Raw genomic sequence first — 18159 nt, 5'->3', positions numbered from 1 at the left:
TTTGTTTTGTTGTCAAATTTCTGAGAAATGTGAATTCACCACGATGCGATACAGAAAGAACAAGGACCAGGGATGTCATTTTAAGTAAATCTATTATTCAGTGGCAAGGCGCAGAGCGTTCGGGGCAGCAATATTAATTTGTATCAAATATAACATTAAATGGTGGTTCTAATACATTTTTTGATATTATTAACCAGAGTACATACATTATATGGTATTTATTTCAAAAATTTATGTACTATATGAACTTTTTTTTCAAACATTTCTTAAGTTTCTTTCATGAGTGCTGAAAAGCAACCATGCAAGTAAGAAATTATGTACTACCTAAAATTTCACCTCTGGAAACTTTATCCCCATAAAGGACTTCACCACAGTTTTTTTACTGGATATACTGAGGTTAATAGTTTGTGATCAAGGCGCATCCATACAAGGTGGTGGCGATTGCATATAAGCAGAGGTGGGCACTACGACAAACAAGCGTGAGCTAAAGGTGAGAATGTGTTAGTTTACGTAATTCATTTTGCATGCTGTCGTGTTCTCATCGCTGCGCTCTNTGCATATAAGTAAAAGTCCCGTGTATTTTGTTATTGCTTTTTGGTACAGGAAGATGTCAAATCGAGAGGGAATAGGAGATAATTTTCATAATTTTCTTTTGTTGACATCCTAAAGTTGCGCCAGTTCGTCTTGGATGACATTCTCCAGTACTAGTGTAGAGACAAAAATGTCCAATCAGCAGTGTGAACCTTAATTGAAAACTGTTTCTCATTACTACCAGAAATAAGCAAATTAAATGTCTTGGAATCGTTTTCTCTGCGGTGCATTTGCCCCATCCACTTAAGGCATAGTGGATGCGGTGCGCCATCTACTTCTAATTCTTTTGCCATGCTTTCATCCAATAGACTAACTGCCGATCCATCGTCAATGAATGCGAATGTGTTTATACATTTATTTTTACCAATTACTGAAACTGGAATTATTTTAAACAAAACCTTTTCGCTTTGATTATGGTGGTTATACAAATGCGTTTCTGAATTTACTATTTGTTTATCAGCTGTTTTGTTTTGCTCTTCTCTTTCTTTTGTACTTTGATCGAACGTAGTGTTGCTGTTGATTTTGTTATAGTGTAGCAGGTTATGATGTTCTAGTTGACATTCGCTTATTTTGCAATTTTCTTTACATTCACATACTTTGTTTTTCGTCTGTATTTTTAAGCAGCGTTTACACTGGTTTAAGCGGAGAATTAGATTCCATTTGGTAGTCCGATGAGCATTTAAAGATTTAAGACACGTAGTAGCATGCTTACAAGAATCATTGCATATAGGACATTGGTTTTTTGTTGCATATTGTGAGTATTAACATGAGCCTTTTGCGTTTTATATTTTGAATTAAAATGAACATCAGAATTTTGCATTGTTACACTTGCTGACAACAAATGAACATCAGAATTTTGCATTGTTACGCTTGCTGACATACAAATTTCAAGAATCCAATTTGAAAAGTCAATAAAATTAGCTCTTTTATTTTGTTTTAGCATAAGTAATTTCTAGCTGCCCCATGTCATTGCATTAGGTGGCAACTTTTCAACAAGTTCTTGTAGCAGATACGAATTATTAATTTCTTCATTTAAATTGCTTGATTGAATCGTCGCTAACAAACCTTTAACAGTAGCTGCAAAATTACTGATGGGGTCTAATCTATTGGAGTTAATTTGTGGTGTTGCTTTAATGCGATTTTTAATACCAGCTACATAGTATGCGTTCAGGTTGTCCATACAGAAACTGCAGGGTAGAAAGCACAGTGGGCACACAGGTGGGATGCACAAGAATATGTTGGACAGATTTAAGTGCTTCGCCTTTCAATGCACGTTGCAGCCAGTGTTGCCATTTTAGTGCTTTTGTAGCTAGATTTAGCTCTTTATTTTTCTATTTAGCTCCAAAAATCGGGTTTTAGCTCCTAGTTCTTATTTAGCTCTTTTCAAATTTATGTAGCACTTTTTTAGCTCCAGAAAGTTTTAGTTGCATTTGGTATATATAAACCAAAACTTAAGCGTTGATAAAATGGAAAATTTCGAGATGCAGTGTATCCACCATAAACTCTTGGATCTAGGTTAAAGAATTCAAAATTTAATTAAAAGAAAATCCTTTTTCTGATAGCCCGGATTTTGTTTTACCTTACTAATTTTACCTTTAAGGAGAGCTGGAAGTAAAACTTTCCAGAAAAATTTAGCGAAAAAATCATTCAATTCAAATATTTGAAATTACAGACTTTAACAGTTTGTAAAGTAAAAAGTTCACTGTTATAAGTGCCATAGCAACGAACTCGAAATATATGCACCTTATTTTGGATTTAAAAGATTTTTTCAGCACTTAAACTTATAAAATTCGTTGTTTTTATTAAAATTGCCGAAAATGTAAAAACAACCTTACGTCAATAAATGCTCAACCTTAACAAAAATACGTAGCTCTTAATTTTAGCTACTATTAGTATTATTAAGCTCTTTTTAGCTATATTTTCGACCGTTTTAGCTCCAAATGAAATTTTTTTCTGGCAACACTGGTTGCAGCCGTATTAGGTTCTCAGCATCCGTCAAGCCGCAGATTTGTGTAGACCAGTCGAACGTTGCACTGCAAAGAGGCCACTCTTCAGCATTTCCACTAAAATTAGGTAGTTCTTTTGGAACGGAATGGCGCACAGTGAGGAAAAAAAGGTTGCTGTGGACAATTTAATTTTGAGAGCCCAAATATGAACCGATTTTTTTAAATAAAAGACAATTAAATTTCGCGTCGATCTATCCGTGGCGATTTTTTAAAGAAGCTCTGGCTTTTTATTTATTTATGTTCAAATATGAAAGAAAAAAATTTACGTTTGAATGCTTCCATTTTTTTGGAAAATAATTGAAATTAATTTCAAATGTCTGCAATTATTTAAAAAATTATTCATAATCATTTTTCCATAGGATAGATTTTATTAAAAAATTTATTTAATTTATTATTAATACTAATATATATTTTTAAAGCCGTTTTTTTGTTCGAAAAACTCGAGAACAGCTGTACCGATATTTCTGAAATTTTGGGCATCGACTCCAGAATATCCAAGAATTGATTTGTCCACAGCAATCTTTTTTGCCCCACTGTGTGGCGTGCGAACATCTGTTCAGATAATAATGTGGAATTTAGTAAATGCGATGTCTGCGTATTATTAGGTTCTTTCCCTAACAATCCGGACCGGATCCGGTAATTATAGAATAAGTGAAAAGTTTGCTCTCAAAAATGGAACATAATCCAGAAGTACGGGAACGCAATAAAACACATTTCGTGTCCAGAATTTGAGAAATAGTGGATTCGAGTTGTTTTTGTTTTTGTCACTTAAATGCAAAATCTTGGAAAATGAATTTTCGTTTCACAAGTTTGATTTTAAGAATATAAAGATTGAAAATACATTCACTATTCCTTAAAAGCACCAAGTAAATGCAGGCAACATGTAACATCTGTTATGCACTTGGACGCTTTATCCATTTTTACCCGGAGACAAAGTCCGGGCTGTTTCGGGCAGGAAGAAGAAGACACGTACGATCCAATACGTTCCAATTTTCGCTCACTATTACCCATTTTGTTGAGTACGGGAATGATTTCTGGGCTATTTTGGGCAACCGCGGGATCTCGCGTTGCGTACGAGAAAGAACCTATTGATACCATTGGTAACACTGCGCGTTTGGGCATGATGGGCTAAATGTGGTGGCGTCATGTTAAAAGGTGATCCAGATAATGTTGTTTGGGGTAAAGTACTAGGTAGAGAAGTGCTCCGATTTTCGTGTTGTGAATTTACTCTATTGACAAAAGCTACGGAATTAGTAGCTGGATTAAATCCAAAAGTGGCGTTTAAATTATACGGTACGTTTGATGTAATTATTGGTGCTTTATGTTTATTATATTTTGATGGTTGATCACGTGGTACAAAGGGCATTTGTACTTACGTTGAGGTTCAGTTGGCAAGTCTATTTCGGTTTAGCCGGCTGGCACTCCAAATAGCAGATTAGGAAACAGACACCGCTGCAGGAAACCAGATTGTAATTCCTTCAATCAGCCATAATATCTAGATGTAATTAAATGAATTTTGTAATGTTGTCGAGGAGCAGATCGCCTTCAAGCTTCTGGATTAAGTCTGATTTTGATTACGCGCAATAAGTAAAACAGCAAAGTTTTTGTGTGATTATCCAAGTTTTTATTGATCACGTCGCTTATAGCCGTACGTAATAAAATTCATTTAAGTTTTAATCCAAGCGTAAACTGCGTATATTTTTCACGAAAACCAAACTGATGTGGTGGTATGATTTAGTTACTTATTAGTGAAGGTTGTAGTTTTTTCAATAGAAGTTTTTCAAATATTTTGGGAAATGCAGAAATCATGCTAATGGGCCGATATGAATTTACTACCGTCGGATCTCGGCCTGGCTTTGGCACCATAATTTTTTCCGAAAGTTTCCATAAGTCGGGAGAGTGCCCCAACTTAAGCATGTTATTAAGAATGTGTAACAAAAAACCTACGGCACCTAGTGGAAGTTCCTTTATCATTTCACCTGTAATCCTATCGTTACCAGGCGCTTTATTCTTCTGAATGTCGTAAACAATGATGTTAATTAAATCTTTCTTTTTAAACCGAAGCGCATTTGTGATAAGCCACCTGGGGGGCATTGATGCTTCTCGAAGAACGGGCCTCTTCGCATGCTTCAGTGTTCGCCAAAAGGAGCAGTCAATCTGTTTCGAAGCAGACAAGGACTGAAAGATCGACTGCGTACTTCTTTCTTTCTCCGCCTGCAACAAAATACGTAATTCCTTTGTACACGCATTCAGCTCCTGTTTAAGCTTAGAAGAAGTTTGGGGGAGTGCAGGCCAGGGCAGTAAGAACTGCGGTGTTTAATAGAAGGATTTGGTGTTGCAATTTCTGCGGCCATAACTATTATATCAGTGAGATTTTTAGCTGCCCTGTCGATATCATTCTTGGCCCTAATCAGAATTTGAGGGTCAATGTGCGAACTGACATACTTTTTGTATTTTAACCAGTTTGTGTGCTTATTTGTAAGATTTTTTTTTGTTTTTCTTGATAAATAATAATCATTGATAATGTTATGAGTAGGGCAACCAAAAATATGCCGTCAAAACATGATTTTAAGCGCTAAAAAAATATGCACGATAAAATAAGAAAGATGCATAAATATGGACGAATAATATCAAAAACATGCTTAAAATATGCATTAAAAAAATAAATAGCTAAAATTTTCTTGGGTAAAAATCTATTGAATTTTATTCAAAAATGTATAAAAACACTGGCAAAAGTAAATTATTACACATTCAGAGCGTATTCACTTACATATGTATAGAAATAAAATTGCCTGTTATCGCGGAATACATTCTTAAACATGGAAAAGGCACGAACTTAAAGGCAGAAATTTCATTCAGCTTATTGCTCACAGTTGAAAAATTTAAAGCGTTTAATTTGTCTTCAGATATCTTAGCAATTTTTATATACATATGCCTATAAAAACAATGCCGTTGCTTCTAATTTCAATGCTGTTGCTCCTAGCGGCAAAAAATTGTATTCAAATAATAAGCACAAATCCAAATAAAAATTAGTTACTGGATATTTTTTGCTGGAGAATACGAAACCACAACTACTATTGTTGTGTTACTTGCACAACTCTTTACTTCAATATGTTGCAATTAAAGTTGTGTTTTTATATTCTCCAGCAAAAAATATGCAGTAACTTGCCAGTAATAAGCAAATTTCGGAGAGTAAGCCAATATATACTCCCTATGAGAGAATATGCAAGAAAGTACGAAAATGGAAAACCAGCAAGAAGTTGTAAGTTTTATGAGCAGGTGATTAATTTGTTATTTTCCGACGTCATTTTCTAAGAAAAATAGTATTTGCCATCTTATTATATATTTACATTGGTATATTTTGTCAATTCCAACTCGAAAAACACCACAAACAATTCCTTTGGTAATGTGAATCGCCTTAAGCATCATGCAATCAGCTGTTTTTCTTACTAGCAAATGGCTACTAGTAAAAATTTATCCAGTAAAAATCCAGAAAAACTTGCAAGTCCAGCTGTCATTTTTGCTCTCTCAACTTCCGCTCTTTTGCTAGTTTATTGCAAGTTTTTGCGTAAGAAATCGCCATCCAGTAAAAACCAGTAAAATTAGCACTGGATTTTACTGGATAGTGCGTACGCGAACAGGGCTATTGTTTCGAAGTCAATTCAACATTCTAACGGTAAACCCGCATAAGTGCTCGCCACGGTGAATTTGACAGAATCAGCCGTTTTGCCGACGTCACAGTCCAGATGACAGCAGTAGTGATGTGCTGAGTCAATACTTTTAAGTATTGATCGATATTCGGTACCGATTTAAAAAGTATCCAATACTCTCGATGCTCGGTACCGAAACATTTAGGTTTCGAATAAAAGCGCACGTAGGCCAAATATATGGAAAAAAACGGTTCAGGGAAGACTCGCCTATCAAAACCCTAATGTAGGCGCCAATAGAGCTTTTAATACGGATTCAAATGAAAGATGTATATATGTCGGTTCGAGGCTATAATACAGAGAAACTCTTACTTGTTTGAAGCATTTTTGTTCCAGCTGAATCGTACAATATCATTTTTGTTGGCCTGGGGCAGATTCTGTAACCAGTTAGCGACAATTTTCGAATCGGTATCGGTTTTGTTGACGTATGGTATGAAATATTTTTACGTCAACAAGTGCGATATCGATCCGAAACTTGTCGCTAACTGGTTAAAGAATCTCCCCCCTGAAAGCATTTGTCTTGAAACTTTGATCGACTAATGTTAAAACTGATAAAATAATATTTCTCTGTTGCGAAAAGTTCCAGCCGATATCATATAAATTAGTAATGAAACTTTTTCCTAAACTTGAAATGCATATAATGGCGAAGGTTTAATGTAAAGAATCGGTATCGGATACCGAAAAGGAATTCAAAGGATTACCATTTACCAATAGTTCACTAGAACAAAATATGTATTAATTTTTTACTATGGGAGTATATGTTAGTTCAAAACTTTAAAGAAATTTTTCTCGTATTGAAGTAAATGAGCGACAGGCTCACAAATACATACACATATGTAAGTATTTTGTGTTTGTTAATCGAAACTTTCCATATCCTTATGAAAATATTAAAACCGTCTTTTAATACCTTATTTCCTGTTTTAAATGCATTACAACACAAAAGCATTGCGAACATATATATTTCTCGCATCTTCTTCTTTCGATCTGATGCATAAAAACAAAAAATCTGTGCCAAGAAGGAACGGTTATTCCAAACTCAATTAATTTTTATAAAAAAAATAGTTTCTTTGTTGATTTTTTATTTTAAATTTTTAGAGGCTTTTACGTTAGTAGCATGAAGTTTTTGCGTGAGACTACTCCTAGTAAAATTTTCCGGGGAATAATTTTTTAGAATATATCAATCCATATACGATCTGCCAAATTTGCTCTTTGCGAGATTTCTTGAAGTAAGGGTCAAATATGACCGTTTTAGGCGAATTTTAATATATATGTCTTAACCTTTAATTTCGCTCAGACAGTTATTTTAACTATTTTTTCGACTTTTTTGAAAACTACTTAGGCCGAGATATGAAAACTTTAGTAGGCCATAAAATAAAACTACGAGCTAACTTTTGCAAATCCATCGAGCGTTTTACTACTGGATGGGTAGACATTCAGAAAATGTTAACAAAGGACGGGCTGGTTTCGGCTGTCGCACAGTGTAATTTTAGATTAACTTTTTAAACAAGTGGCCACTCTCTTCAAGCACCTCAAAAATATTTTAATTGTTGCATAGTATTTTAAGTACAACACTTCTTTAAATAAATTCGACTTTTCAAACAGGTGCCAACCATCCCAAATTTAATTAAAAAATAAAGTTTATTCAAAACCATTTCGATTGATACCCATATTGGAGTAATTTATTTAACTTATTAAATAATTTGATTTTGATTTTCTTACATACATATGGCACAAAACTAAAACCATGTTACACATCTACATTTCATTTGACACGTAACACCTTTTTGAAAATCGAACAAAAGATACAGATTTTATGACTTGGTGTTAAACATTTAACGCAAACATCTGCGGAAGCGATTATTTGAATTTGATTTTCTAACCTGTGGCACCTTTTCATAGAACTAAAACTATGTTGCAGACCCAAAGGACAAGCCTTCGAATCGCCTCTTAATTTTTTTAAATTGAACGATACAGATTTTATGACTTCGTGTTAAATATTTAACCTAAACATCTCCGAACTCGATTAAGAAGTTTCACTTCAAAAAAATTTTGCGAAAATCCATAAAATTCGAATTAAATAGAATTTGCACCATCGAATATCGAATCGAATAATCGAATGGTTGTGCAATGTTCGAAATTCGGGAAAAATCGAATTTAAACCCCCCACTACCCATCCCTAGTCTCGCAACGACTAAACGATAGAGCATAAGAATACGTTTGAAGTGAGCATGAACAATTGTTCTATGGCGTGCCGACCAGTGTTGCCGTTTCGATATATATGTATCAAATTGGATACATTTTCGCCTTAAATTTCGAGGGATGCTTAAGTATTCGTACGTTGAAGGAAATTNCATCTACATTTCATTTGACACGTAACACCTTTTTGAAAATCGAACAAAAGATACAGATTTTATGACTTGGTGTTAAACATTTAACGCAAACATCTGCGGAAGCGATTATTTGAATTTGATTTTCTAACCTGTGGCACCTTTTCATAGAACTAAAACTATGTTGCAGACCCAAAGGACAAGCCTTCGAATCGCCTCTTAATTTTTTTAAATTGAACGATACAGATTTTATGACTTCGTGTTAAATATTTAACCTAAACATCTCCGAACTCGATTAAGAAGTTTCACTTCAAAAAAATTTTGCGAAAATCCATAAAATTCGAATTAAATAGAATTTGCACCATCGAATATCGAATCGAATAATCGAATGGTTGTGCAATGTTCGAAATTCGGGAAAAATCGAATTTAAACCCCCCACTACCCATCCCTAGTCTCGCAACGACTAAACGATAGAGCATAAGAATACGTTTGAAGTGAGCATGAACAATTGTTCTATGGCGTGCCGACCAGTGTTGCCGTTTCGATATATATGTATCAAATTGGATACATTTTCGCCTTAAATTTCGAGGGATGCTTCGTTTTTTTCCTCAGTGTAAATTTGGATACCTTATCCCATAAGTATTCGTACGTTGATGGAAATGTTTATTTATTTATGTACGAGCTATTATAAATAACGTTTTTAACAGTTGGCTGCTCATCCCCCAAGCAAGAAATTTCCCCTAATTTCTTGTCCCTTTAAAAACTTAATTTTTGAGCTACATAAACGTGCATTTAATAACACCAAGTAGTTTGCAAATTTTAAAAAGTTTTCCGACCTGTAGTAGTTAACTGTTATGCGAAAAAATTAACTTTTACAACCTGAGCAACCCTTCTCTTAGCATTCAAAGGAAATTGACCACCATGCCGATGACTGATTTTTAACAATAACTTAACTGTACGAAAAATAATTTATAACTTCTAAATTTCAAGTTATATGTATGTCGTCAAGCGAAAATTCAAACAAGCCGAAAATAAAATTTTTTTAATTTCATACATAACTCCAAATCCACCAGTTTCATTGAAAAACATTGTAGCCATAATAGCAAGAAATAACAATTTACTGAAATAAACGTAACAGGTCAAAATTTGTTTAAATTAGTATTATTTTGATTGACTAGGAAACATGTTTGATATATCGTTAGAAAGGTCTTGCAGAGTGTGTCCGGAAAATATATTCAAGCTTCGTAAACGATTAACCGGATTCTTAAAAATTAGGCTAAAGTGTTGCGAAACAAAAAACGTTTTTGTGCTTTTGCCGGTTTTAGGGGCATATGGGTACACCCAACATATTTAGTGTTATTCTATAGGCCAATACCTTTCAAGCGATACCTTATATATTAAGTTCCGGCCACTAGTTGGAATGATATAGAGGTAAATGTGTTTTGGTTCAGTCTCCACTACGAGATGTATGTGGCGTCTGTACGTACCATCATTTAATTTTTTTAAAACTTTCAGGAATTAAAGTACACAAAAAACTAAGAAGGTCTTGTTCCAGGATGTTTTGATTCGTATGCCTGTGTGGGCGTGGCTGCTGCCTGAAATTCGAAAAAAGGCAATTTTTTTAACTACCACTGAGGCCGCACTACTCAGTCCATGTCATTGATGTGGATATCAGTAGAAGGGTCTTCAAACAAGCTATCTAACGCTATCTTTTGTGTTTATAAAATATAAATACGCTATAACGTTATCGCCTGAAAACTAAAAATCGGGCTGCTGAAAATAGAGATTTCGGGCATTTTCTTAAAAACTGGTTAGTCGATTTTATTCTAGGTTTCCCTAGAAAGAAGAAGAAGCCCAAAACCTTAGCTTTCATCTGGTATATAGCTTATATCTGGGAAAACTCCTGTTGTGGAGACATTGCTATTCAAATTGAAAAAATGTCGCTCCAAAAAGGGTGAAATGGTTAAAAATTAACATATCCGTCTAATTTGGTTACTTTAAGAAAATAATAAAAATAACATACCCAGTTCCCCGAAAAAAATCGCCCATTCCCCGATTGCCACTTAAACCGAAATTCCCTGCAAATCGGGGAATTTCCCGCGAGTTGACAATTTGAAGGATGCAGCTGTGCTAATCACTTCGTACATGTCTTGGAAACCACAATTTGTGTGTATTTTAGATTTTTTTTCAGTCACATCCGAAATTGTAAAATTCTTCCCCATTTTAATTGCAGGTATGTACACAATATTTAACTATGCTACATGGGTTTATCACCCGCACTTAACCTACCTGGTATTTACCTATAGTTGTACATAAATATGTATGTATGAATGCATTTAGTTCACCCAATGTTCCGCTACTACTTACATACATATGTATAAATTGCCACTGAGCAAAAATACTTGGAAAAAATCATTAGTTTAATGGCACGAGTCAACACCGTACACGTGATAGAAGTGAAACTTCTTAAAAAAAGCACATGTGTGCGCCCCACACCCAGTAGAAATCTTAACAACAATTAAACTACGAGGCATTCAGACGAATACAGTTGTTTATTATCCAAAGTTGGTACCAAGTTGATAAGTTTTTATCATTTCTCATATTTTTTTTTAATTTTTTTATTTTTTCGAATACATATCATCTCTTGATATCATCATATCCTTGATCATCCTTTTCTCGCTTTATTCCGTATTCGAAAAACTATGTGTTTCAATGGACACATCGATTTGAATACATAATTTAGATTTAGAGAATATGTTTTAGCAATTTATTTGAGAAAAATAAAACATTTAGTTTTTTTGTTTGTATTTTCGTCGATTTTAAATTTGCTACCCCAAAATAATTGATATCAAATAAAATACCTCTTTGAGGTAAAATTTTCGAGTGACGAAAGCTGAACTAGAAACACAAAATTTATGATATCAATTTCGTGACGAAAATTATACGCATTTTTTAACTGCCTTTCAAACGTATTGAAAATCTTTTTTTACTTATTCGGAACGTTGCGAATTTCCGTTTACTGCTAGAAACACAATAAAAAAAACAGAACTTTTGCAACGATTCGTATGAATAAAAAAGATATTCCCTACGTTTGAAAGGCAGTTAAAAAATGCGTATAATTTTCGTCACGAAATTGATATCATAAATTTTGTGTTTCTAGTTCAGCTTTCGTCGCCCGAAAATTTTACCTCAAAGAGGTGTTTTATTTGATTATCATATCGCTTATCTCTGGAACCACCTATGCTAACGTCCTGAAATTGGACACAGCAACATATGTTGTCAATACCGTACTTGCGGCGAAGAGTGGTAGATTTTGGATAGGGGGGCGTGGCACCGCTCATACAAACAGAAATTTTCATATCGCTTATCTCTGGAACCGCTTATGCTGACGTCCTGAAATTTGGCACAGCAACATATGTTGTCAATACCGTACTTGCGGCGAAGAGTGGTAGATTTTGGATAGGGGGGCGTGGCACCGCTCATACAAACAGAAATTTTCATATCGCTTATCTCTGGAACCGCTTATGCTAACGTCCCGAAAATTCACACAGCAACATATGTTATCATTACCGTACTTTCGGCGAAGAGTGGTAGATTTTGGATAGGGGGCGTGGCACCACCCATATAAACTGAAATTCTCATATCGCTTAACTCTGGAACCGCTTATGCTAACGTCCCGAAAATTGACACAGCAACATATGTTATCAATACCGTACTTTCGGCGAAGAGTGGTCGAGTTTGGATAGGGGGGCGTGGCACCGCCCATACAAACTGAAATTCTCCTACCGCTTATCTCGGGAACCGCTTCTGTTGACGTCCTGAAATTTGCACAGCAACATATGTTGTCAATACCGAACTTACGGCGAAGAGTGGTAGACTTTGGATAGGGGGTCGAGGCACCGCCCGTACAATCTGAAATTCTCATATCACTTATCTCTGGAACCGCTTATGCTAACGTCCCGAAAATTTACACATCAACATATGTTATCAATGCCGTACTTTCTGCGAAGAGGGGTTGATTTTGGATAGGGGGCGTGGCACTGCCCATACAAACTGAAATTCTCATATCGCTTATCTCTGGAACCGCTTATGCTGACGTCCTGAAATTTGGCACAACAACATATGCTGTCAATACCGAACTTACGGCGAAGAGTGGTAGACTTTGGATAGGGGGGCGTGTCACCGCCCATGCAAACTGAAATTCTCATATCGCTTATCTCTGGAACCACCTATGCTAACGTCCTGAAATTTGACAGAGCTATGTATGTAATCAATAACGTACTTATGTCGAAACGTGATAGATTTTGGAAAAGGGGTCGCGGCACCGCCAATGCAAACTGAAATTCTCATATCGCTTATCTCTGTAACCGCCTATGCTAACGTCCTGAAATTTGACACAGCAACATATCTTGTCAATACCGTACTTACGGCGAAATATGGTAGATTTTGGCAAAGGGGGCGTGGCAGCGCCCATACAATCTGAAATTCTCATATCGCTTATCTCTGGAACCACCTATGCTAACGTCCTAAAATTTGGCACAGCTATTTATGATGTCATTAACGTACTTATGGCGAAAAGTGGTATATAATAGGAAAGGGGCGTGGCACCGCCCATGCAAACTGAAATTCTCATATCGCTTATCTCTGGAACGGCTTATGCTGACGTCCTGAAATTTGACTCAGCAACATATGTTGTTGTGATGAACATCTCATGTATACATACAAATACATATGCATATTTTTTATGTATACAAATCGAGGTTCCTTTTTCGTTCTATTTTCACAAGCTACTGAGGAGGAGACTAGGTAGAATTAGCATTAATCAATCCGGTATTAATGTTCATAATTCGATTTTAAGTGTTCCTGTAAATTCGCTATAAATTATGCTGGTGGAATTCAAGATAGTAATTCGCATAAAGGATTTAGTATTCATGATAGGTAAAATTCCAAAGTGTATGAAAAAAGATGTCGAATTTCGACAACTGGGCGATACCAGTATATATAATTATGTGTTATTTATGAACAAAATGTAGGTTAAGTATAATACCAATGCTTAGTTAAGAGTAATATCAATAGTTAAGTACATAACTAACGCTTGTGTTTCTATAAACTGGAAAACTCAAATCGTAATTATAACACTGAATGGAGTTTTCTTAAATGTAAGTTTAAAATTAAATATATATTCATTGTTAAATTAAATTTTTATTAAAACGTGTATTTTGTGTTATTTTGTGAATTTATCAAGTAAAATTCTAAGTTTTCGAATATATGTATTGTGAAGACCCCAAGTCCCTACACTCAGGGACTTCACAATTGGCTGTCACATTTAATGAAATTGAATTGTTGAGTTTTTATATTATATATATATATATATAAATGTACGTAGAATTTTGAATTTTCCATAATTGTTATATATATATACATTAATACATGTATGTAGACCTGAATTGTATTTATCTACTTATATATACATATTAAATTAATTAATTTTTGGATATATATATTTATATACGTGAAATTGACATACATATGTACATATTTATGTATGAAGCAATACGTTATATTGGTGTGACGTGAAAACGCTGCCAAGTAGAACTTATATGGTGTGACGTGGAAACGCCGCCAAGGAAATACGTTATATTGGTGTGACGTGCAAACGCTGCCAGCTAAATAGCGAAATAAAGAAGCGTCACTATAAGAATCATTGGCGTATTTATTTTAACGTTTGGATAAGGGAACCCAACATCCGACTGAGCCACAGCCCAGCTATAGACCGGATAAACCGGGTTCGTTACAATTGGCGCCCAACGTGGGGCCCTTAAAAATAAAGGAAGCAGTAAGGGCCAAGGAGGAGAACTCACAGATAACAAAAGTGAAGTGAAGTGAAGTGATTTGGAAAACTACCAAGCAAGAGTGCAAAGACACCTTTGAAGTGATAAAGACACAGGGTAAAGCCCAGAAATTAAGAACTGTGAAAGTAATCAAACATTCCTTACCAAGAAGAGGGTAACGTGAAACAAAGGAACATAAACATAAAAAAAAATAAAAAAAATAAAAAAAATAAAAATGGTGAAAACAAAGTGGGTGTACTACTTCAATAAAGAGGAGCTTGTGACCTATACGACGGAGTTCGGCCTTGACAATTCGGGGACCGTCGAGGAGCTGCGTAAACGCCTCTCTACATTTGTACAAGAGGAAGGGGAGACTGAGAACCATCGCGATCGGGTCACTGATTTAGCGCTTAAGCATACGAGGTCTACAAGCGCGGGGAACGCACCAACACCGAAGAGACCCGAAGTGCTACTACTACCGCCTACACAACAACCCATCAACGACGACAGCACAAGAGGAACGCCGAACGTGTCCATGTATCCAGTATACGTCGACTCACAACGATCAGCCCCAACTATCATGGACCGCGTACGCAAATGGGGCGTCAAATACGATGGCGGCAAGGACCCGCTGGGTTTCATCGAACGCGTCGAAGAATTAGCCGACGGGTACGAGATAGAAAGAGACGCACTTCCACGAGCATTACCCGAGTTATTTAAGGATAGAGCCCTCGTCTGGTTACGAAACAATCACGGCCACTGGAGAGACTGGGAGACGTGTAAGCGAGATTTCCTGAAGTTCTTCCTGAATTCCCGGTATTTCGAAAGACTCGATGATGAGATACGGCAGCGTGTTCAACGGCCCAGAGAGGCATTTAAGGACTACGTTATATTGGTGTGACGTGCAAACGCTGCCAGCTAAATAGCGAAATAAAGAAGCGTCACTATAAGAATCATTGGCGTATTTATTTTAACGTTTGGATAAGGGAACCCAACATCCGACTGAGCCACAGCCCAGCTATAGACCGGATAAACCGGGTTCGTTACAGTATTAAAGCCTTTATTCCGAAAAAAAACAAGATTTGTATAGTGATAGAGACTCAAATGCCTGCCAGCGCATCCGCCCAGATAATTCATTAAGCACACCCAAGTTTGAGCGACCATTACCCGGAGCTCCTGCAAAATGCTTAACATCAAAATATAGAATGTCACAAATATGAATCATAACACATACAAAGTTAATTGCTACCACATAAATTCAGGGCATGCATTTGCTTGGAGACTCCGTTGGTTATGGTGGTCATAAATTCAACCAGCACATTCAATGGTCCATTACCCGCAGCTGCCCCAACATGATGAGTAGATTTTAATGAGAAAGCGCTGGAAAATAAATAGCAATTATCTATTAAAATTATAAGAAAAGTGTCTGTTTACAAGTTACCTGCTCTTCTCGAGCTTTCTAAGAAAAATAGAAATTCGCGACTCGGAGACACGTAAGAGAACGTGAACCAGAACTGCATTTTTATGTAAAATTGGTTTAAGTACTAGCGTTTTCAGCATTTAATAGTTCATTACCATTTACGGTGTAATATAACAAGTTAATCACTGAACTATGATAATCTGTATTAGTATCTATAATAATAGAGAATAATTTAATTTTTTTTTTACACTTTTGTAACTTATTTCGGTACTATTACACAGTCATGTCTTGTGCCACTCTGCCATAATACGGTTGTTGCTCACTTTCATACCACAGTAATTTTGTATACAACTCTGAATCAACAAAATTCATGCTCCTTCTCATTATCAACCCTGATCAGATTTTACCCCTGAGGAGTACTCAAAAAGGTTTATTACTGTATATACTGTGAAGTGGACACTAAAGTTAGTTGCAGCTTTTTTGACAGGTATCCCATTGAAAATTATGTCGAAAAGTTGAGATTAACTTTAGAGCCGACTTAATTTTGACTATAACTACGGCCCTTTGTTTCCCAAATCCGTGTCTAAGTATTGGAAAATACTGACTACATGTTAATACATGTTAATAAGTTTGTTAAGGGGCCGAGTTTCTTATCCATAGATGTACTGTGTAAAAATGTCCGCTCTTTTCGGTGGATACATTTGGATACAATTTTAGATTTTTTATGGATACTATAAAGGCGAGGACAGTGGCAACACAGGTGCCGACAATTGGTTTACTTACTTTTGTTAAGAGCAAAATATACCACACAACCTTCGAGCACCCCCATACACAACACAAATGGCTTGAAGAAAAGGAAATTTCGCTTGGTTTACCAAGCCGCTTGTGTGGTGTATTTCGCTCTTTAGAGTAAAGCTCAGTGTTGCCGCGCCGTCTCAAGAAAATGTATCCCTGACCAAGCCAAAAATGTATCCAAATGTATCCAATTTTCTTTTTTTACATATACACCTCAGAACTTGTAAGAAAACCAATACCTGTGCATAAAATCAAGCATTTGTAATTTCCATTTATAAAGTACATTTTTTGTGCATTAGTATTTTGCAAAGTAAATATAATAAACAGCAAGTACAATCTAAAAAGAACATGTAAAACTACTACTGAAAAGTATCTATTTTTCAACAAGAATCTGTATAAATATACGTATAGGATGTTCAGTATTTGATTTTGAACTTGAGATTTTTCAACAAGAATCTGTATAAATATACGTATAGGATGTTCAGTATTTGATTTTGAACTTGAGATCTTTAAAATATACACATAAATACACATATGTAGAATGTTTAAAATTGCACAAATTTTCAAACTACAAATACATTTCCTACTAATAATAAACATTACTTTATTTTAAAAATTTTATGTGTAAAAGTAAACAGGCAATGATTAATTTTATTTCACGGCGTGCAAATATGCATACATTAAAAGAGGAAACTGGTTACCTCTCTTGTTTAGGCCAACGGCCTAAATTTGTCGCAGCATTTTCGACCCACCCTAATGCTTAACATAACTTCATTATTATGTCAACTGTCGAGCTGTTTACTATTATGTTACTTATGCTAAAATGTCCCTTCGGTAAATAAACAGTTCGACAGGCAACAGTAATAAGAAATTTCAACCGTTCACTTGTTTTCCGAGCGTGAATCCAAGAGGACGTTTTCCTGCCACCGTGTTCCAAGTCAAATAAAAGGTAACCTGTACAACCAAAATATATCCATACATATATTAATATATTAATACAATAATCTATAATTTTGAATAAACACCAATTTATATTTGATACTGATACAAACGTTTTGCTTTGGTTTTCATTTCAATAAATTAAATCGGCCACAACTTTGCTCAAGCGTTGTGCCGGTTTAACATACTGGTCCTTCGAGCCGGATATGAACCAGCGACCTATGGATACTGCGCAAATAAACAAAATTTTTTTAGAGTGTATTTAAAGTCTTTTCAGTAAAATTCATAAAACTTTCCTTAAATAAATCAAATTTAGTTTTTTAAACTACATTGAAATCTTCTTTCTTTTTAAATTAACAAATGAAAATATGTGATATGAAAGAGATTAATACAGAAAGGGTATAATTTACTTTACATACATCGTCGTTTAAAGTACAAAACCGCGTATCGTCATTCTGCAAAACCGCGTAACTGACATTGGCTGCCAAAAATTTGATTTGCTCACCCAAGCGCTTGGCTCAATCCTTATCCATTCGTCCTGAA

The 18159-nt window shown here is 35.4% G+C and overlaps 1 protein-coding gene across 1 annotated transcript in view; it reads left to right on the top strand.

Moving 5' to 3' along the window:
• Nucleotides 1-14694: 14694 nt before the first annotated feature.
• Nucleotides 14695-18159, top strand: part of LOC108359396 (uncharacterized) — a 3752-nt gene continuing 287 nt past the window's right edge. The window contains exon 1 of the mRNA XM_017611247.1: nucleotides 14695-15342. Within this exon, the coding sequence (XP_017466736.1) occupies nucleotides 14698-15342 (645 nt within the window). The 5' untranslated portion in view covers nucleotides 14695-14697. The remainder of the gene's footprint in view (nucleotides 15343-18159) is intronic.

The sequence above is a fragment of the Rhagoletis zephyria genome, unplaced genomic scaffold (genome assembly GCF_001687245.7).
Source record: "Rhagoletis zephyria isolate East Lansing unplaced genomic scaffold, Rhagoletis_zephyria_1.1 Rzeph_scaffold_00383, whole genome shotgun sequence".
Classification (NCBI taxonomy): Eukaryota; Metazoa; Arthropoda; class Insecta; order Diptera; family Tephritidae; genus Rhagoletis; species Rhagoletis zephyria.
The sequence above is the reverse complement of the archived record's forward strand: the minus strand, read 5'-3'. Positions and strand labels throughout refer to the sequence as shown.